At 31.6% G+C, this 24144-nt stretch overlaps 1 protein-coding gene across 7 annotated transcripts in view; it reads right to left on the bottom strand.

The window, feature by feature from the left end:
• The window catches only part of GRIK2 (glutamate ionotropic receptor kainate type subunit 2), a 1201011-nt gene that overhangs the window by 170737 nt on the left and 1006130 nt on the right, over nucleotides 1-24144 (bottom strand). For all 7 annotated transcript variants that reach the window (XM_054557912.2, XM_063724917.1, XM_063724918.1 and 4 more), the window contains one exon: nucleotides 11315-11538. In XM_054557912.2, the coding sequence (XP_054413887.1) occupies nucleotides 11315-11538 (224 nt within the window). The remainder of the gene's footprint in view (nucleotides 1-11314; nucleotides 11539-24144) is intronic.

Genomic DNA, 24144 nt, shown 5'->3' with positions numbered 1-24144 from the left:
ACATTATGTACAAAAACATAGGTTTGTCTTGTAAAAAATTCTTACCAATATAGCTATTTATTTGCAAATAAAATACCAAACTTAAAAAGTAGTTATTTTAAAAGAACTATGAGAGTGATTTACATTTGAATTAATCACAGGTCAAAAGCAAATGTTTAGCTTGCAGTATAAACTTGCTAAGGATTTTAATAGCAGTAAGTCCAGAATTAAAAGGCTTCAGGCAGACTGTCCTCAGATCAGTCAGAAGGTCAAGAGATTTCTAATAATAAAAAATAAAACAAACTATGCTTTTTTTAAGAAAAAAAAAAAAAAACAAGGACACTCAGTAAGTAAATGATGTTATCAACAAGGACTTGAAGCTAGCATTGGAAAGGATAAAATCATCTGGCCATTTAAATTGAATTAACTAATATGCAATTATCTGGATGATACAAAAATAGCCACAGCTACCATCAAGATATAAGGCACATAAGGTTTTCTTTTTTACAGGAAATTTTGCCAATAAAAATAATTTTTATAACATCTTTCACAAAGCTGAATGACTTCTGGGTTTTCTACATTCCCACTAAATAAATTGGAAATGTCTTTTGAAAATATAGACACTCTATTGTATCAAACAAATCAATAAAATATTTAAAAATTATATATATGCATTCTATACACAGTTTACTACCTAAAACAACTGAAATATGTTTGGAAATCATTTATTAATTTTGTTTTCAACTTAAATATCAAAATAAATATATATTTTATTGTTGTTGTTGCCCAGGCTGGAGTGCAAGGGCGCAATCTTGGCTCACCGCTACCTCTGCCTCCCAGGTTCAAGCGGTTCTCCTGCCTCAGCCTCCCTAGTAGCTGGGATTACAGGCATGTGCCACCACGCCCGGCTAATTTTATATTTTTAGTAGAGACGGGGTTTCTCTATGTTGGTCAGGCTGGTCTTGAACTCCTGACCTCAGGTATTCTGCCCGCCTCAGCCTCCCAAATTGCTGGGATTACAGGCGTGAGCCACCACGCCTGGCCCCAAAATAAATATGTTTAAATTCTTAGGTGGATGATTTAAAACATTATTTTTAATATCTTCCTAAATATCAAAGCTCTAATTGAAAATCGAAGTCGTAATATCAACATTTTAAAATAAATACACATTTCTCTAAGTATGAATCTCATTTTCGCATGTCCATCTACAAGCAAAATTTTCTCTATTTTTAATGTTTCTTGTTTTGTAAAATCACTAGATTATTACCAGTTTCCAAAACATATCTTCAGTCTAGTGAATTGCTGAACTTATACTGAAATACACCTCCCAGCACCCCCCATTGCCAAGAATAGTAAGGGAAGCAGGGAAACACTTACCTAATTTTATTATGTTAAAATAATATTCAGGTGCATATTCTGAACCAACTTAGATGACAGTTGTAGCCCTATTCTGTTTATAACTTTATCATGCCAGTAACATTCAAAACCTACAATTTCACCTTTGCTTCAAATATTAAGTTTATCCATTTAATAGGAAAATTTACTGCAAATGCATTCATCTCATTTTATCATCTCAGGTGTAGTCAGAAGCCCGTGAGAAAGCGAAATGTTAAAAGTAATTAATTTAGGATTTAACATCTCTCATAAAGAATAGCAGGAAACTATGTTATATCCAGTCAGGGAAAGAGGAAAATCACCATTTATATAGGTTAGAAGGTAGTAAAACTGAAAGTCTGTTTCAATCAATGCTTATTAAATAAAATAGAAAAAATAACTATAGGCTTGAAATGCAAATACATATAATAACTTCATTAATATGGTTTTCTGTCATTAGGAATGAAAGGTGAATTTCTGGGCTTCCAAACAAAATTTCAAAAATGATTATAAAATCAACAAATTTCTTGGAGAGATAACTTTATATTTTCATGTCACCTTTATTATGCAAGAGCTAACTAGAAAAACTATACATATTGAAAGTTAATAATACAAACTATACATATTAAAAAGTTTTGTTAAAAAAACAAAAACAAAAACAACAACAAAAAAAACCTCTCTCTTTCTATATATGTATACCCAACAGGATTGATATGAAAACAGTTTAACTTGAATGATGTAATTATGTAATGGAATGTAAAAACTTATAGCAATTAAGGTTTTGTGACATGCTCTAATGAATGAAGTTACACTGGCTGATGACACTATATCTCCTACTCATTAATTATTTGGATAGAGTGCGTTATTTTACTTAGTATAAAGAAAGGTGTGATTTATCACTAAAATTTTGTTTGTACGTTATTATTTAATATTGATATTTCTCTCATATCCATGAATTATGAAAAAATCAAAACAATACTAATACCACTTGAGTCTTCAGAAAAACTCACAATGTTGTTTTGTTCCTTTAATACACGTAGCTAATAATTTTCAGGGAAAAAGTGTTAGCATTTCCAGAGACTAGCTTTATAAAGCAAATCTACACATTTGGTTGCTAATGTCTCCTGTCTAGGTGCCCAGTTGATTGGAAATAGTTTTCAAGCTTTCTTATTTGCAGTCTAAAGAAAAAGACATACTTCTTAAATATAGCTAACTAAGGATTTTTTTCAAGGAATTATCTGTTACTGTAAAACCGTATACTACTAACATGTAGAAAAATATTTAATAGAGCATACTTTAAATAAAAAAAAACTGCCAAGCTCTTTTTTCTAAAATTTTGGAAAGAAAAACTAGAATGTAAAGTTAACACGATAGGCAAAACAAATCAAGTGATACAAATGCTTTTCTGAGTATGTTTTCCATTTTCTTCTAAATTTATTTTTTCTTTAGTGTCACATTCTTCTTCATAATAAGTTAAAATTAAAAAGTGTTACAATAACAGCATTAAGCAAAAAGAAAACATCTCTAATCTCATTTGTGGTGAGGGTGAGGGGCTGGGGGCTGCTATATATGTATTTATTCCTTAAATCATATCATAAAAACATGCAGTCACTAATTTTAAAAAAAGGTAATAAATGAATCTCTTTATAGTTCTCAAATATAATCTGGCTATTGTTGACACGCAATACGTATTAGTTTTCTTCTTTTTTCTCTCAATTGTCCCTCACCTGACCCATCGCTCTGGTACAAGACTATATAGACAACCATCCATTTGAAAGGACTCTTACCCCAAATAATTTACAGCAAAAGGACAGCCTTATCCAAGTAAAATTGTAACTAATTTAAGTGTCATGTTTGGCATTAAAGAAAAAAAAAACTGACCTATTTCTCTACATTTCTCAAGACAATTGCCTTTTTATGAGCACAGTACTCTTAATCATTAAGACATACAGAATGAAAGAAAAATACCTAGTAAACAATTCTTTATTTCTTCATTATCTTTATGTCACTGGCTTCCTGCACAGACTGCACTTTTTCAAGGTATATGTTCATATAAAAGCTGTCACCTGTCTTTACTAGACATTGTGGATTAAAATATTTCATTTAAAAAATTGAAATTTTTTAAAGCCACTGATTTTGCTGGAATAGTCGTTTCAGATTGAGAAGACTTTTCTTAGGTTGACTGAGAAAGCTTCCAAAAAGACCAAGGGCACCATTTTTCCAGTGGCTATGGAAAACAGAAGTGAAATTTTGTTTTGAGAATTACCACAGACAGACCAGCCTGGAGAGGTGTATTCTTACAAGCAATTCACAGTATTCTGCAGCTATGAAAAATGTTGCTATCTAGAAACAACAAAACATAAAAGAAAAAGTGTATCACTTGGTAAAAAATGATTGTTTTTCCTTATCCTGTTGGTTCTTAAAAGACACCTCAAAAAATTATTTATTCTGGCCCCCAAAAAAAGGAAGAAAGGAAAAAGAAAAAAAAGAATAAAGTAGAAGATAAACCAGTATTATTCTTGTCCTATTAGCTTCTCAGCTTGAATTAGCTAGTGAGAAATGTATAAAAGACACAGCAGTAACTGCCAAAGAACCCACTACACTCCACTGTCCAAATCTTTAAAAAAAATTAATTTTTTAAAAGTGTGCTGCTCTTATCAGATGTGTGTGCATGTGTGTGTGTGTGTCAGTGTGTGTGTGTGTGTGTGTGTGTGTGTAAAATACAATGACATGTTCCATAAAGGATTAAGAACAGAGGTACCATTTTTTGGTAGCAAATATAATAATTTAATAAGCGTTGAACTTCAAGTTTTAGCACTCTGAGTTTCTTCATATCACCCCATAAACTGTAACTTATTATAATTAATTTTGTGAGCTAGTAAATTTGATTTACTGAGCTAGACATTACGAAACTTCTAAATGGAAACAAATCATCACAGATGACCATAGTTCTCAGAAGTTCATTGGCCAAGATATTTTTCCAGTGGAAACACTTAAAATGACAAGAAAGAGGAAGTCTTTTTGCTTCCAGGAGTCTTTCCATTCAATTCTGGTGATGGAGGCAAAGAAGGATACAGAGGCCAATAATTTATCCATAGAATTTGAAAAATAAAGATGGGCTATCAAATTTCTGCTCTTGCATTTATACTTAATTTTGGCCTAACAATAAATTATATTTATGTGAAAAAAATAATTTGTAGATTGATATAGATAGAGACTTCTAAAAAATAAATAAGCATGTTTATCCTTAAAAAATGCCAACTAGCATTTGATTACAGAAAATTACAGAAAAAGCACATTAATTTTAAATTGCCTTTGTCTTACTCAATTTTTTCTCAAATCTTTTACGCCTGTAAATGTCTGGCATAATTTAAAGATTGAGAGGTGGAAAATATGTTTGATTTCTCCTCTGAAGGTTAAATTATCTTCTTTGTCCTACATGGATACTTTGAGTCAAGAGCTCTATTGCCTCAATTACCTCGATACCACATTTATCACAACTGAAAAGAAGTCATTGATTCAACTTAGTTTCAATTGGTTTGGTTCTACTAAAGATACAAACTAATAATTTTTTCTGGGTTGGTGACTCCACATATACTTGCAACCATAAACATCACTGGAACCACTAAAATAAAGAGGTACATTATAACATAAAATAATAATTTTAAAAATATTATTTAGTGCAGAAGTAGCCTCATCTACTATGGAAATATTTTAATCCACAGTTTGAAAATATATCTAATTTTCATCAATGTTTACTTTTAGGTCCATAATTTAGATAAATATTTGTTAATGTTTAATCAATTTTAACAATCACTTTCATATGTGACAGGCATATTAGCAGAACAGCACTTATTTAAAACTAAATTTTCAGTAAATTTTAGGAAAATTGCTAAGTGGGAAGAATAATAACAAATATGCTTTTCTGCAATTTATTTAAGTAAAAAATAGGACATTAAAAATAAAATATATCTAAAATTATGTTACGGAAAGTTAAAATTGAAATAGTTTTTTTTTTAGTAAAAGCTGGCAAGTTGGTGGCAAAGAAAAACAACCAAATTGGCATTTCATTTTAATGTGACAACAGTCGTTTTGACAGCAGATTAGTTTAACACTGAACATCCCACCAAAACAGTTATCTATTTTTAAGTGCATAATAATTCATTGTTGTCCTTCACCGTACATTAAATGTCACCCATCACTGTGACAAAAATATGAAAGCTATTGCACGCTAGTCCATAGCCGAGATCAAAGCTGTTAATGTAAGCACTTTGGATATGGTTTTCTAAAGTCAGTTAAACCATCAAAAACACTATGTTTAGAACATCTTTACCTCTGAGCTCCAAGAGAAATACAGAATATTTTTTAAAGTATAAGGACTTTCAGTAAGGCAATAGCCTTGTCATCTTGTGACCACAGATCAAGTTAGCGCCAAAATATAATGTTAAGGCAGTGTTGGTGGTCACTGTAAATAATAAACCATTGAGCAGATTCTAGGGAGTCCATCCCCTGCTGCCTAACCCACTAATATAATAGATAATATTCTAATACTCTAAAAATAATTAAAGGCAATTATATACAGAAATGCACAAAAAATTCCTGTACTCTTTTAACTTAGAAAAATGTTATGCATGTAACACATTGAATATTCTTTGATTTACTCTTCTAGCTAAGAAGTCCAGGTTAGTTAATACTGTTTGCCTTCCTTTACACTTTCTCCTTTATTTGACCCTAATCATTTGTTCATTTAAATAGCCTAATGAATTTTTATGTAATAGTACTCATATTGCAAAATTTGGTATAGTAATTTATTCTCCAAAGTTTATTTGTATTTGTAAATGCCAATTTCAAAATAAAATATGCACTGTTAAAGACTTAGTGAATAATTATTAAGGTTACATCAATCCTGTTGGAGGGATATGTGTGTACCATTATTCCTTTCTTTTAGGTTTGGTCTTCAGTTATTCATCTCTGTACATCAAACTGCTAAGAACCCTAGACCAATAATGAATTTCAGAACAGCTCAATTTTCTTGGAGATATATATGGTTAAAAGGAAAAAAATCTAACATACATGGGAATTTTAATTGACTCATTTTATAAACATTTTCTATTATATCAATAGTAGCTTTAGTTTAATAAAATAAATATTTGAAGCAAGGTGAAAAATATATTTTATTATTAGTGTAAGGGGTGGGTGCCCTAACCAGACTCTTTATATGACTAACTGCCATCTCTATAATCGTATGCCTAGGTGAAAGAAAAGAGAAAGAAAAAGGAGGGGAAAACATTTAGGGGACAATCTGGGTAAGCATGAACCCATCCTAGACAAGATTTCTTCCTAATCCTCTGTCAGCAAAGAGCTACCGTTAGAATCTTGAGATAAGGTCATTCTACGTCTAGAAAGCACTATCCCAGGATAATCTTTACTCTTAATTAACATTCAGAGCTAATTCAGATAAGCATGCTGATTATGTCATTATGCTATAAATAATAATACAACTGCTTACAGGAGATCATAAAATATAAAACTATATGGACACAAAAACTAACACCATACATCTCCTTCTTAATATTGGTTAAATACATTTAAAACATTTATTAAGTATTCTTAGATATTTTTTCTTAACATAAGAGTGAGGGGAAATTTTTAAAAGGCATTGACAAAATAATCTACTTTTAAATCCAATTTTAAAAATGTAAATTCTAACAATTATTATTAGATCTTAATTTGTAATAAAATTAATATTATTAATATGATGGTAGAGCAGATATTCAATAAGCTTCCAATCTAGTAGTCTAATGACAACATAACAATCTTCCTCATATTTCCTTTCTAGTTGTATGTTTCTCTCCAGCAAAATATATATTATAAGATATTTTTTAGAAAAACATATTTAAAATAGATGGCATTCTTACAGAATTTAAGATGATTTAAGTATTATTATAAATTTATTCAAGGGTAATAAATATTTATTGCCAGATATATGCACTGATTGTGAGTTATTAGCGAAAATAACATATTCACTTGGGTTCATTCTGGGATTCAAGCTTTTGGCACAACTCTTAGTACTTACGGGTAGCCAATAGATATTGTTGAATAAATAAATGAATAAATGAGAAATAAATTTTTAATATTTTATGGGATCTAATTAGTGCTTATTAGAGGCTCGACAAATATTTGGCTAATTGAGTGAGCAGTTGATAGAATAATTAAACAAAAGAGGAAACAAAACCAATCAAAGGTATGGTTTGGTAGCTAAGAAGATATAGCAAGTTAATTGTAATAATAATAACAGGAACAACATCAGATAATGACCAAAACAAAAGTAAAATTAATAATGTTCAGAAATTTTGACAATATTTAAATCACTCATTATAATTTAGTTTTGAGATAAAGCGTTTTTATTCCTAAGTATTACATAATTCCCTAACAGTTAATATTATGTAAATTCCAATAATTAATAAATACGAAATCTGTTATTAAAGTGGTAGTTATTTTATGTCTTTGTTTCTGTGACCTTCAATGAAAATAAAATACATACTTAAGAATTTTTTGAAACATGATCTTTCTTTTATCTATAATTGTTAAGGAGACAAAGAATATACTTAAAATACCATATTAATTATGGTATCAACAATGATGTCAATGAGTATATCAGTGACCTCTGTATGACATAAGACATAATTTTTTCGATAGGTAAAATAAAAATGCTAAAGGAAGCATTAAAATAAATGTATTTTAAATTCTAACAGATAGTGATTCCATTTAAATTACAAAGGCAATTAAATCATACAGTTTAAACTTGAACATTTTATTTGCCTTTGCATGTCACAAACTTCTTTTATAGTAAAAGTTCAATACTATGTCAGAGTATATTTTAATTAAACAAATTCATTTGATTTTGGATGTTCAGAATTTGAAATTTAAATTGACCATATTCAGACTTTGCTTTTAATCTGATTTTTCAGTTTTATTTTTTCAAATTTAGAAATATTTTAAACAAGATTATTTTAAGATTGAAAATTGAACAAAATATTCTGAGAAAATCCAGAAAATATTTATCCTTGTGTTATTACTTTACCAAGAATCTCTAATATTATATATTGCTTAATACAATTTGTCTACCATTATTACTTAATGCAATATCTATTAATTCACCCATAAAAGACGATTTTAAACTTATTTTTTATGAGGCAATTTGTTTTGAAATTGTGGAATAAGAAGCTGAAATAGTATCATTTTCCTATCTGTTCACTTAAAAACTATGACAAAATATAACAGTAACATTTCAAAATATAAAAGCAGTAGCAGTAAAAAAAAATGGTACATTAGCTGACTTTATGTTCTCAAATAGGATGACATACTTGAATTTCTTTCATGTAAAATCAGTACAGATTACCATAATTATACAGATGCTGTCTATGATGGTTTATCAAGTGAGTTACAGAAATATTTTGAAAAGTTAGATAAGTGCATATCCATCCATATGCCTCTATTTGCAAATGTACTTTTTTAAGCTAGAAAGGAAACCAGATGTTTCAGTATTTGCTTTGAATCTAACTTCAAAAGCCGTGGGCTTGGAAAATTAGGAATAACTAAATTGCCTAATACAAATTTGAAGTAACCCAAAACTCTGTGTTTAAGACCTCCAGAAAAGTACTGTTAGACCTAATTCAGCTTGACTAATGCCCACACAGTTGCCTCGAAGTTGTCTCATGACACTTTCCTCTAGGCTTTATTTCTATCCTCCTGGGAAATTTGTTAATTTAAGAAAAAATAAGCATACATGCAAACATTAAGGAAGACTTTTTGTATATTTTGGAGTATTTATTTTTCTGTTTGGCCTGTGGGCTGGCTGAAGAGTTTTCTAGCCGCTGAATTGCTTAATCTGAAACTCTTGCACTTATTTCTCTGAACACATAAACTAGAGTGGCTATGTCTGTCACTATAAAAAAGATGTAATTGGTCCAAAGATGATCAAAAATGTGAAGGCCCTTTTATTTTCACAGAAGGTAGAAAAAGCTGGAGCTAAGATTTTAGGAACTTCATACTCCAAATTCTCATTACTGTGGGGAGAACCCCAAAAGTCACATAAAATTTTAATAGGCTCTACTGTACAGCTTCAAATGCTATATGGCAATATGCTTCCAATACATAGTTTTAGGCAAATGCAAATAATAATTACCTGAAGAACACAATTCTTAATATCTAACTAGGTAAAAATAATGCATTTGTAAAATAATTATGTATAAATATGTAAAAAATTATCTGTGTGCAAATACATAAAAATATTATGCTACTTTTTGTTTTTTTGAGACGGAGTCCTGCTAATGTCTCCCAGGCTGGAGTGCAGTGGCACGATCTCAGCTTACTGCAACCTCCACCTCCCAGGTTCAAGCGATTCTCCTGCCTCAGCCTCCTAAGTAGCTGGGACTACAGGTGCACACCACCACACCCAGTTAATTTTTGTATTTTTAGTAAAGACGGGGTTTCACCATTTTGGCCAGGATGGTCTCATTCTCCTGACTTCGTGATCAGCCTGCCTCGGCCTCCCAAAGTGCTGGGATTACAGGCGTGAGCAACTGCACCCGGCCAATATTATGCTACTTCTAATTGATTTTAGTCATTTTTTAACTGAATGAACTAAAGATTTTTATGGCTAGAAGAAAAAATACATTACTTCATTGGAAAAAAAATAAGTTTAATTCCTTATTGAAAAATGAGTTCAATTCTTTACAAATACCCTTACTGATAAATCTATCAAAAAAATCCATGTAACATAATTGAAAAGGCACTGCATATTTAATTTTGGTTATATAGCACAAAATATATATATATATATGTATATGTATACTTTATAGGTATTTTTATCTCCATGAAAAATCATATGTAGAATTCTAACTGATTTTTAATTCAGTTATCTTTTTGATATTTAAAAAAATATAAAAATTCAAAGAATATAATGAATATGTGGCTTAACTCCATGTCAATAGAGTCATGAGTCCTGAGGCACAATACTAATCTTCTTAATTAAAGCAAAAGTAAATTAAATCATACTGAAATAATCTATCAGTTGAAAGTTTGATAGTGAGGTAGGCGTAAATTAACATGCTTACAAATTTCCACCTCCGAGAGTAAAATAAAGTAATACCATCAACATAGATTGATCTGTATCACAGATTTTAAAGGCCACTATTAAAATATAAAATTTATATATTTTTCATTTAGGTATTTTTTTCTTAATTTTTATTTTTTATAGAGATAGGGTCTCCCTATGTTGACCAGGCTGGTCTCAAACCCCTGACCTCAAGGCAATCCTCCTATCTTGAGCTCCCAAAGTGTTTGGATTATAGGCATGAGTCACCATGCCAGCTTTGCATTTTATCTTCTGATCCTATGACTTGAAACATACCCTACATGTCAATGACAATAAGGTACTTTTTGTAGTGACATTTATTCTGTGAAAAAACAAGAAAAAAACACAAATATTATGTAGAATACTAAGGTAGTCCTTTTATAGTTAGAATGTTTATTATAAATTTCTTAGTTCCTTAAAAAAGGCCTCCTTTTAAATTTTAGTACTTTGGTTTTTCTTGCAAGTGAATTATTAACTCAAGTTAGTAAAACACATTATTTTAGTTTTGGTTCATTAGAAATCTTCGAAGTGAGGCAATGATTCATTTATCATATTGATTTAAAAAGCTTTTATATTCTGGTTAAGAAAACAGTAATCCCTACAACACTTATAGCTTAATGACACAACCAGCATGCTCTCTGCCCACAAAGACAGGATAGTATATTTTAATAAATGAATGTGATTCTTAAAATTTCATTATTTCTCAGCACCCCATGGAAAATAAAGAACAGAAAAAGTAAAATTGATTGTGACTTTTGACAATTATTAGTTAGATAAAGGAGGTAACAATTGCCAAAAAAATCACAAAAGTGAGCATGTTACCTGGCTATGACAAAGAGCACACAACTGACACCCAAGTAAGCCAGCAGAATATACATCCAGATATCAGGGGAGAGAGGATTCAGGAAGGAGAAGACGCCTGGGTTTGTACCATTGGGCTTGCGGTACAAAATACTTATTCCAAGTGTCATAAAGGGCTTGGAAAAGTCGATGACCTTCTCTCGAACATAGGTAATAGCCAGTGGAGCAACTGCAAGGTCAGCTTTCTGTAGACAGAAACAAACAAAAAAAAAAAAAAAAAGAAAGAAAAAATTGATTTTCAGTCACAAGAAAAAATCAGTAATCAAATTAAATAAAAGAAAGGCTTTACACTTAATTGTCTCAGTAACGATTATGTTAAAATTTAAAGCATTCCTTACTCTAAAGTAAAGCATCTGATTTATTGCACTAATCATTTCTACGTTCTAGATTAGCAAATCAGCATTTATTGGAAGTAGATATAGAAAAAAACTTCATAGGATAAAAAAACTGAAGAAACTATTGTACACTCAGTACATGAATTATGCTACTAGCCTTCTCATAATTGCTTTTATTTTAAACTTTAAAAATCTATTTAATATTAATTATTTTCTTAATACATTGGTCAAATTATAATAGTAATAATAACTACATAAAATTGTATAGCTGAGAATTAAGAGACATTTCTGATTTTAAAATATAGAATACAGTTAAAAGATTTTAGTCTTTAAATAGTTAAAACATTGTTTGAAACATCTCTCGGTGTGATTCTGTTTGCTACCTCTGAATTTTGTTTCTATCCCTCTAATTTGTTTTATATTATTTAATTAAAATCTTTGCAGCCTTGCCTAAATCGCATTAGGAAATGAGTTTTTCCATTTTCGTAAAGTTGCTAATTTTCCACGGTAGCTTAAATACGTTGAATTAGTAATGCTTTTCACTCACCAGGTTATAATCATCTGTCAAAGATGAACTTAAGCTCTAATATATTGTAAGAAATAATTACAATATTTTAAAATAATGAAAGCATCTATGATGAGAAGCTATATTGCTACATTCATTTTATTATTAATAGACATAAAAACTTTCAAAGAGTAAAGAACAAAACGTTCACAGTCAAGAGTTAGAGAAAGACATAAAAAAATGAAATTATCCCTCCAGGTTTTCTTGTCTCAGGCAATGTCAAAGGACTTAACGAAGAAACTTTTCTAAGTTTGTTGACAATATTATTCTGTGTGTGTGTTTTTGTGCATTTGTGTGTTGGTGGTGGGCAGCGAAAGAACATTGAAATGCTTGGAAAGAGTATCTTTGAGAGGGGCTATGGAGAAAGACATTTCTCTAAAAGCTAGGAGGAAAAAGGTTTTAAAAATTCTGGGGGAGAGCATCATCATATTTCATATTCATAAATCAAAGAAAATATCAATTTAAAATAATAATTGCCAATATTCTTTAGGTAGCTGCTGTACAACAGCACGCTGTTAAGAACTTCACAGGAATTGTCACATTCCTCATAAAACTTACATAATCCTACTATTATTTCCTGTTTCAGATAAGGAAAATGAAACCTTGAGAAGTTAGAATACTTGTTCATTTTCAGAGTTAATTAATCATTGGAATCAGGGTATAAAGTCAAGATGTGGAAGTCTATACCTAGAGTGTAACCATGACATGCATCTCAAAAACCAACAATGGAATCATAGAAGAGTCATTCATTCATTCATTCAATAATTTATACAGATGGAAAGGGAAATATATAGAAACAACTCTAGTGATTGATAGATTACAGTCTTTCAGAATCTAGAGGTTCAGGTGTAGAGTGCAGGCAGAGGGAGTATTTTCTGCAGGAAGGAAACAGCACTTCCTCTAAGACGTAAGGGAGAAACTAAAAATTGTTTGAAAAAGTGAACAACTTTGTTAACAGAAATAAAGTAGTTGATATGGTTTGGCTCTATGTCCTCACCCAAATCTCACACTGAATTTTAATCTGCACGTGTTGAAGGTGGGGCTTGGTGGGAGGTGATTGCATCATGGAGGTGGTTTCGGATGGTTTAGCACCAGCCATCTACTGCTGTCTCCTGATAGAGTTCTCAGGAGACCTGGTTGTTTAAAAGTGTGTAGCACTTCTCCCTTCCCCCTTCCCTCTCTCCCTTGCTCTGCCACGTGAGGAGGGTGCTTGTTTCCCCCTCCCTTCTGCCAGGATTGTAAGTTTCCTGAGACTTCCATAGCCATGCTTCCTATACAGCCTACAGAATGGTAAGTCAATTGAACCTCTTTTCTTCATAAATTACCCAGTCTCAGGTAGTTCTTTATAGCAGCGTGAGAATGGACTAATGCAGTGGTATTTTAAGAAATACAGACTTCAGGTAAAAAGTGAACAACATAAAGCAGTAGTTTTTCCATGTTTGGAGGGTTGACTACACAGCACAATTTATGTATGTGTTACTTCATTCCGTAACCTCCTTTCTCTTAGGCACATGAAAAGCAAAATTTTATCACATACAAACCATATAAGCGAATATGCTATAAAGTGGCAACTTTTTATTTTTTAATTGACAGATAAAATTTTATGTATTTATGGTACACAACATGATGTTTTGAAGTACATATACATTGTGAAATGACTAGTCTAGCTAATTAACATATGCATTACCTCACATAGTTATCATTTTTATGGTGAAAATCCACTCTCTTCTTATATAGAATATTAAAAAGTTAATTTCATAGAAGTAGAAAGAAGAGGCCAGGCACACTGGCTCACACCTGTAATCCCAACACTTTGGGAGGCTGAGGTGAGCGGATCATGAGATCAGGAGATTGAGACCATCCTGGCCAACATGGTGAAACTCCATCTCTACTAAAATACGAAAAAAAAAAAAAAAAAAATAGCCGGGTGTGGTGGCACACGCCTGTAGTCCCAGCTACTCGGGAGGCTGAAGCAGGGGAATCACTTGAACCCAGGAGGCGGAGGTTGCAGTGAGCCAAGATCGCACCACTACACTCCAGCCTGGCGACAGAGGAAGACTCTGTCTCAAAAAAAAAAAAAAAAATGAAGTAGAGAGAAGAATGGTGGTTACTAGGGGATGGGCTGATTATAGGGGTAGCGGGAAAGGTTGTCAAGATGCTGGTCAAAGGAAATAAAACTTCAGTTAGATAGGAGAAATAGGTTCAAGAGATCTATTGTATAAAATGATCATTATAGGTAATAATATATTGCATTCTTGAAAAATGGTAAAATATGTCTAATTCATAAACAGCAAAAAAAAGTTAGAAAAAAATTCAAATAACACATATTAAAAGAACACAGCTACATTTTTCCAAAAAAGTTGTAATATAGGAATATATGAATAGGATTGAATAGTCATATATTAAATTTTAAAATTTATTTAGCATTGCTTAAAATAAAAATTCTATTCCAAATATGAAAGAGAAAAATAGAAATTATGTAATACTATAATACTTCTAATTATGAAAGATATTAGCCATTTAAAACAAAGGATACTAATTGACACATTCAGACATTTCATTAAAAGTTTAATGTACAAACAGACTGTATTAAATCCATACAATGGAATATTATTATTCAGTTATAAAAATAAATGAGCTTTGAAGCCATGAAAAAGCATGGGGGAAACTTGTATGCATATTGCTAAGTGAAAGACACCAGAGAATTTAGAGGGTCAAGTTCAGAGCCTCTAAAAAGGCCATGTACTTTATGATTCCAATTATATGACATTCAGGAAAAGGCAAAATTATAGAGACAGTAAAAGATCAGTGGTTGCCAAAGATTCAAAAGAATTGAGATAGTGCTGAATATGTGGAACACAGGATTTTAGGGTGGTGAAACTATTGTGTAGGATGCTTTAACGGTGGATACATATTATGCATTTATCAAAACTCATTAAAATTGTACAACACAAACAGAGAACGCTAATGTCAACTATGGACTTTAATAATAAATGTATCAATAATAAATCATCAACTGTAACAAATGTACTACACTAATGAAAGTTGTTAATAATAGGGGAAAATGTGTATGGAAATGGAAAGGGAGAGAGTCCAGGAAAGTCTACTTTCTGCACAATTCGTCTGTAAACCTAAAATTTCACTAAAAAATAAATTATAGATTTTTAAATAACAATATCTTGTTTTTACCATATTCTCAGTTAGTAGATATATTGTGTTAAAACAATTTTGCTCGTGTTTGCAGCCCTGGAATGGGAAGGTGGAAGGGGAAAGAAAAATGAATATCATAGTAATAGCTAGCATTAATGTGTCTATTATGAGGCAAAAATGTGCTACATTATTTGAAAGATTTTCACCTCTATTGATACTCACTACAGCCCTACAAAATTTGTAGTGTGATTTCCTTTTTACAAATGAAAAACAAAAACAGAATAGCTAACCCGAAACCTGAGATCTTAAGGAAAGTACGGCTCCAAAGATGACTTAACGATGCTCATTTCCCACTATTTTTCTGTACAACCATTCAAATACATCATATCCATTTCTGTTGTTTTACTGGTTTTGTTGTTTCCCTGCCCAAAATGATATTCTTTTTACTCCAGTATTCGAATTCTATAAGACACATCTTTGGTTCTTTTCCTCCTGCCCTTCTATAAGACACATCTCTGGTTCTTTTCCTCCTGAATACTCTATCCACATTAATTTCTCTTCAGTGAATTTGTATATAATTTATAAACAGAATCATGTAATTTAACATGTAGCAATAATTTATGTTGTGTTATTTCTGGTTATTTCATATATAAGTCAACCAATATGATATGAGAAATTCAAATGCACATATTATTGTAACTGTATTGTCTCAGTTCCTGTGAGAGTAAAAACACTTGAAAGCTGGCAGGCATACCCTTCGATCAAAGCATGTAACTCTAAACTGAGGGGATGGTAAAGTTTCCCTCCCTGGAAATCTAACAAAGACACCTACACAGCAGCTATCTTATTAACTTAATAAGCATTAATTTAATATTCTACCATTCTATGTGAAACTCTTCCAAATTGTCTTATTCATCTTTATGATCATAATGAATCTAACATCCCTAAGGCATTGGATAAAATTTGACACCAAGGAACTGCTTAGTAAATGTTTGCCGAATACAGTTTCAATTTAACTTACTAAAATTTTCAAAGAAAACCACTCAGATAATTTTTAATTGAAACTTTTTTCTAGTCTTACTATAGAAATAAAATTTATTTGTACAATAATATAATTCCAATTGAACTAACCATCTAGATAGAACAGATTAATTCTTTTTACAGAGTTACATAACTAATAGCAATCTACTGATTATATCTTATAAAGCAATGGTAAAAATTATTGGCCTAATTTCTGGAAACTTAAACCAAAAATTAGATAACAAAGAATATCTTCATGAATGGCACAATGACTCTAAATTTGAATATGTTTTGAAGCTTTCTTCTTTATGAAGTTTCAGAAATCAAAGAACATAATGATCTTATTTTTATAATACATGATCTCGTCAGTGAAACATCTTATGCATACTTCTAAAGGTTCTTGCAATTTAACACTGGAAAATCAGTTCTAAACATTGTTTTCTTTTCCATGATGTTGTTAAATGCTTAATAAAATGGGTAAAATAATTAAAGTAGTAAGTTCATACGAATAAATTGGTAACATTTATTCTGACTAACTAAGACACTTAAGCTAGTTAATTATCCATATTCAATGTAATGTCACATGTAAGTAATACCGCATAACGTGAACAAATAATTTGTCTCTGTGTACACTTGAAAGAAAACACAGTTCACCTTCTGTACACATGGCACACCATCTCTGCCACTACCAACCTAGTCACATTGCCTGAACTCTTACAATGGACTCCAACTGGTCCCCTATTTTCATTCTTGCCCAACTAGAATCTCTTTTCTATCCAAACTCCAGAAGGTTCTTTCTAAAACACATACCAGATTACCACTTTCTGCTCAGTATCCTCCAATGACTTATAGAACATGTTTGCCTACAAAGCACTACAAGATATGGCTTCATCAACATTAGTTCTATCATTCTTCTGGTCTTTCTCACTGTTGTTTCAACAACTCTGCCTTGCTAATCCTCAAATGAGTGTACACATTCCTTTTTCCAGGCCTTACACTTGCTATTCCCTCTCCCTGGAAAGCTTATCCCTTTATACACACAAATGGCTTATTCTCTTATTTCATTCATGTGCTTGCTTTGATGTCACTTTCGCAATGGGGTTTCCAGAGCATAGTGGTTATCACATTCACCTGACAATTACTCAAAAGGGTCTTTCCTGAACACTCATTCTATCATTCTTTATCTCCATACAGTACTTTCATTTTCTTCATGAAATGTGCCATAAACAGACATTGTCACTTGTCAGTCTTTTTCTATTAGAATGTAAGTTCCGTTTGAGTAAGGAGTTTCACTATTTTGCCCAATTCTGGAACTCCAGTGTCTAGTACAGTGACTGGCACAGAGTAGTCACTAAATAACTATTTTTTGAATAAATAAAATTATCACTATTGCACATGGTAATTCTACCCTCAGGACCCCTTTTATTATTTTATTATTATTATTATTATTATCATTATTATTATTATTTTTGCCAAAGAGAATACTCTTAAGGTTTGTATTTTCATTGACTTTTTTTCACCCAAATACTTCTTTTAGATTAGCTGTTGGGTCATTTTTGTTGTAAAGACCACATAGTAGTAAAGGTAGGGATATTTAATAAAAACGTCCTTGTACTTCATCCCTCCCATCTCTCCAACAACTTCAGCCCACTGTTTCTGTTGAGGTCTCCATCTCTGGCAGCACGAACGAGAAATGCTGGATTATATGGTTAATACTGGGATCATATAAAAGGATAAAAAAGAATTTTTAAAAATGAGATTTTTTATGTGAATGATTTTTAATTTTGCTATGATAAATAATAGTAAATAACTGCTAAAATGTTTCATAAATATCTCTGTGATTAACTGTCTTAGTTATTACCATAAACAAGTTACTGTATGCGATTATGTCAGCACTCACTAGGTGTTGTTCAATAAAAAACTGATGAGATTAAAGTTCCATAAGTTTAAAATATGAAAAAATTAAACTTGTTTAAATTGTATATTTTCCATACTATACAAAACCTAATATGTATTTGCAGTTTACAAAAACACAAACTTACGTTTTAGAAATATGAATTTAGTTCATTTTCACCAAACCAAGTAGTTACCACACAGTGCCCAACAGAAAGTAAAGTGGGCAACTGAGTTATAAAATTCTGAGATTTCTCTCACACTTGTAGGGCATGAAGAGCAAATTATTAAAAAAAAAAAACAGTAATAGATTTAGCTGCTGCTTCAGCACCTGCTTCTTGCTAATGGTGAAATAAGCCTGCTAATAATTTCAAATAATATTGAGTAAACTTACCAAACTTGCCATTAACGACAATGAAAAATAAACTTAACTGATATCTTCAGAATAACTATGGGTCTAAAATGTTTCTAGAGTTTTGAGGGAGGATATTAATTGTTTTAGTTTAGTTTTGTTTTATTCCCCACCCAAATCTGATTTTGTTGTGCACTCTCAATTGTATGCTTCATAAATATTAATATTTATCTATACTAGAATTATTACAATATTTCCACGGAATAAATGTTGATATGGTTTGGCTGTGTCCCCACCCAAATCTCTTCTTAAATTGTAGCTCCCTTAATATTCAGGTGTTGTGGGAGGGACCCAGTGGAAGATAATTGAATCATGGGAGTGGTTTCCCCCATACAGTCCTCATAGTAATGAATAAGACTCATGACATCTGAAGATTTTATAAGGGGTTTCCCCTTTCACTTGGGTCTCATTCTCTCTTGTCTGCCACCATGTAAGACATGCCTTTTGCCTTCCCCCATGACTGTGAGGCCTCCCCAGCCACATGGAACTGAATTCATTAAACTTCTTTTTCTTTATAAGTTACCCAGTCTCAGGTATGTCTTTATCAGCAGCGTGAAAATGGACTAAGACAAATTTATTTACTTATTTATTTATTTTTAGGGACAGGGTCTTGCTCTGTCACCCAAGGTAGGGTGCAGTGGCTCAATCATAGTTCATTGCAGCCTTAAAATCCTGGGCTCAAGGGATCCTCCCACCTCAACCTCTTGAGTAGGTCAGACTACAGCCATGCACCACCACATCTGGCCAATTTTTCTTTTTTCTTTTTTTTTTTTTTAGAGATGTGTTCTGATAATGTTGCACAGGCTAGCTGGAATTTATATTTAATGCACTAGACAAGTTACTTTTGTTCCCTAGAAAAATATCAGTATGCAGAAATTTCCTGTTTTCTTCACAGTGATAATTCCTAAAAGACTAAACTTTTATTTAAAAATAATCTGAGATCTTGCATATCAATATTCCAAATAGGTATTATTTCTATTATTATAATAGATATTACTATGTCTGTTATTTTTATTGTTCATGAGCATAGTGCTGCACTAAACAATGTTTCTAATATTTTCTGTTTCTGATTTAGATATTACTGCTTTCTTGATTCTGAAGTAATTAGCATCTTTTGAAATCGTAATTTAAGTGACAAAAGTTATTCTGCCAAAGGTAATTACCTATATATAAAATGTGGTGTCACATTCTATAATTATTATATTTAAACATATGTAAAACCAAAACAAGGCTATTACTTAAAATGTAATATTATTATATACTTATCAAACAAGTACTTGAAAAACTTCATTAATCAAATAAAACACAATTATAAACAATAAAGTAAATCCACAAAATTTTTTATGGTTATTAAATTTAAGACTTTGAAGATTGAGATGCATATATAAAAGGTTTTATTTGGCCTAAGTTTGTAGAGTGACTTCAGTACAAATACAACTCTTTCCTGAAAATAAACTACTAAGACATGAAATGAGTAAATAGTTAAGTGATTGTTTTGCTTTATTTTTAGTTGCTGAAATGAAGACAATATGTTGCATATTTTGAGGACAAGGAAAACTAAGCTCCCTTTTTATAAATATATTTTAATTGAAACAATTCAGATGCAATCTCTGATATCAAATATAAAGTAATATGTTGTGGGATATTGTTAGCTACTATGTTTGAATGCTACCAATTCTTATTATTCTCATATGTTCATGCAGTTTTTCCAGGAATAAAATGAAGTAATAATCAATCAAATTACTCTTCTGTTTAGATATAAAAATAAGACTTGGAACAAAGACAAAATTATAAAAATGTTAAATATCCCTAATTTCAGAAGGTAATTATCATCCTTTCACTAGTTAAAAGAGTTCATATAAATATATTTCATAGTAAAATACAGTAAATTTCTATTTTCTCGACTGTGAAATAATATGACAGAATCTATCAATCAGTATCCACTGATAGACTTGGCAGAGTAGGAATGTCACGATATTTAAACATGATCCCTCCCAGAGCTTATACACAATTCTTTGAAGCAAGAAATACCCAGAGAAACTATAAGAACACAATAAATTATATAAGCAAGAGATCAATGGAGGGGTTAGGAGAAGATTTATGGAATATTTGAGATAAGTTATGAGTGAGAAAGAGCAATATAGCAGTTAATAAACACAGATTCTGAACTCATTAGTGACCCAAACTGTCCAATTAGCAGCCACAATGTTTTTCTATGTTTGGTTACCCCAAAGAAGGGTATATTTAGTCAGTCTAATGAGCAAACCAAATATTCAGGTCACTGGAAACAACTCAAGGACCATAGCTAGACTTATAAGAATAGCCTTGAGTTCTGCCCACTAACCAGAATGATCACAGTCAGTTTTAGTTTTGTATAGTTGGCTCTGACATTAGATAGCCACAGTAGTCCAAGGGACCACATGATGTTTCAACTTGTCGGTTAATCAAACCCAGCTATTTAAAATAAGCCATATGAATCTAGGGCCTTATTGAGTCAGCAGTTTTATTTTTAGGCTATGGGTTGGGGGACAAAATTTCCTCCAATTTCATGTAAAGTCAAAACGTCACTGATGCCTGTCTGGCTGAGTTTTTGAGTTTCACTGTTAGAAATAGTGAGACCTCACTTTCCATTTGAAAGTGAACTTCAGTGGTCCAAGTTTACCTCCCCCGAAATAGGAGTATCAGGCTATAAAGACACACAGTTTCTGGAGTTCTGGGGCTTCTTATTTTTAGGCTAATATAGCTTCTTCTAGTTGCCCAACTCATGGGTTTGATGGGGTAAAAGAAAAAATGTAGTGAGATCAACCAAATTAATAAGCAAGCAGAAATGACTTGATTTTCAGATTATTGATATAATTGTCACTGTCCTTTAGGTTATGATCATGACTATGATATGACTTTAGGACTAGGTGGCTGAGAGGTTCAAGAACCCAAGAAGCATAGAGTCCAGGGTAATGGATGAGTCTTCCGTAAGGACACTGAATTCAAATAAAATTATGAAATTGGCTCTCTTAAAGTGAAAGGCTATGAGTCCATTGCCAAAATAAGTGGTGCATATGTAATTGTGATCAGAAAGTGAGTAGGTGATAACGTAAGAATGAAAGGAATGGTATATCCAGAGAAATGAGCCTCAAAGAAGCATGTATTTTTTCTGGGTTCTAGAGAAATCATGAATTAAAACAGCAATGGGAAATACGTTAAGCATTAGGGCTATTTAACTACATTCCACTTTGTCTTTCTTTGTGTATATGGAATATTGTACTCCTTTCTTACCTTTAAGTTGAGCACAGTAATATGGTTTACCTTGATCAAGGAATGTAAGCAGAAGTTGTGTACTTTCACTTCTGCAAAGAAACTCTTGAGAGACAGTATGCAGTTCACCATGTTCTCTCATTTCGCTTCCCAGAAGTAAAAGCACACCACGTGGTAGTGGCTCCATCAGCCTGAGTCCTTGAGTGAGAAAATATGGAACAGAGCCTTCAGCTGACCTATGCTTTATAAGTAGTGTTAATGAGAAACAATCTCTGTAGGTATAAACTACTAAGATTTTTGAGTTTATAACAGTAAAATAATTAGTACATACTGCTTGATCCAGGTAGTCAAAAGAATCTGAACCAGACTCTTAAAATAAGTGGAGGGTGAGAGACAGAGCAGCCAGCACTGGCAGAGCTACAGAATGAGCAGTTTGAATAGAAGAGAAGTGAAACAAGATAGCAAATAATGAAGAAAGATTAGGAATGAAGGGAGATTACTCATAATGGAGGACACTGAGAATTCAGAGACGATAACAAATGACTTGTAAGAGAAAGTGTGATAAGTCAGAGCGAAGTCAACAGAGCTCAATGTGTTCTGGAAATAAAAATACAGAGAGAGTTAAATAGACCAGAGAGTCTCAAAATTGTTTAAAATATCTAATAGTAATAAATCTGTGAGGTATATTGTGTTTAGATTAACACAGAATCATTTTAATGTTTAAAACAAAACACTACTGGGAATACAAATAGCAATTTCTCTTGGCCTCCCATGTAATTCTCAGACACACTGATATTTTATGAGGGGGATCGGTTACCAACCTTCTATTCTTCCTTCACTCTAATTTTATATGTACTAGACTAAACAGAAAAAAAATAACTTGACATTTTGAAGGCTCCATCCCTAGATTCCATTGAGAATGCAAACTTTTACTTATTTGTTTACTCTATTGATAATTTCCATGGGAAATTGGGTAAATGGTTGAGGAAGTGAGATGCCTGAGTTTATGTTTTCATTTATATCAGAAATTTTGCTATTATTTCCATCAAGAAAAAAATACAAATGACAGCTAACATTTATTTAGTACTTATAATATAATATAATATAATATAATATAATATAATATAATATAATATAATATAATATACCTGGCACGATTCTAAGCACTTCATACATTTTAGGTCATTTAATCATTACTATGAAGTGTGTGGTTTCATCAATGCCCTTTTTTAAGTGAGAGAAGTGAGGCTCAAAGAACGTAACCAAGTTGCCCAAGATTACACTTCAAATAAAGAGTGGAGGGAGATTTGAAAACTTGGCTGATTCCCAAGTCATTCTACAGGTTACAGTCACAAAGCCTTTTAAAAAACAAAATACATTTGATGGACTGTTTAGCTCTCCACATAGAATGAAAGTGTATTAAGGAATAATGAACTGAAAAATAGAGCTCAACAAAATAAGCAAATAAAGATGTATCAATTCCTTGCTAAGTTATCAAAGTTAATATTGACATTTAAATATGAGTTGTTGTCCTTGACAAAATACTGAATCATAGTCTATTCAAATACTTTATTTTGTACTCAGATGATTTTATTGTTTTAAAACTATTTTTAACTTACATGTACACACATAAATGTCGTACTTATATAATCATCTGTTGATATCCAGGAGAAATTGGTTTCAGGGACCCTGTCAAATACCAAAATTCATCAGTGCTCAAATCCTTTATATGAAGTATATAGTATTTGCATATAACCTATGCACATCCTCCTGTACACTTTAAATCATCTCTAGATTGCTTATAATAATTAAGTCAATGTAAATGCTATGTAAATAGTTGTTACACTGCATTGCTTAGGGAATGAAAAGCAAAAAATAGTCTGCATGTTCAGTACAGACACAACTATCCTTCTCTGGCCCCGGTATTTTCAATCCTCAGTTGGTTGAATCTGGAACCCAAGGATAAAGAGGACCAATTGGCCAGCTGTATGTATTCATAAACATCTATACGAACATATACACATATACATATATACTCTACATATATATGTGAAGTATAAAAACATAAACATAAACATATATATATGTGTGTGTGTTCGTCTGTGTTTCGTTGTAACATTGCACCAATTACTTTAGGAAAACTATGAAGCTTGTTTGTTTCTTA

Source organism: Pongo abelii, chromosome 5 (assembly GCF_028885655.2).
Source record: "Pongo abelii isolate AG06213 chromosome 5, NHGRI_mPonAbe1-v2.0_pri, whole genome shotgun sequence".
Taxonomy (NCBI): domain Eukaryota; kingdom Metazoa; phylum Chordata; class Mammalia; order Primates; family Hominidae; genus Pongo; species Pongo abelii.
The sequence above is the reverse complement of the archived record's forward strand: the minus strand, read 5'-3'. Positions and strand labels throughout refer to the sequence as shown.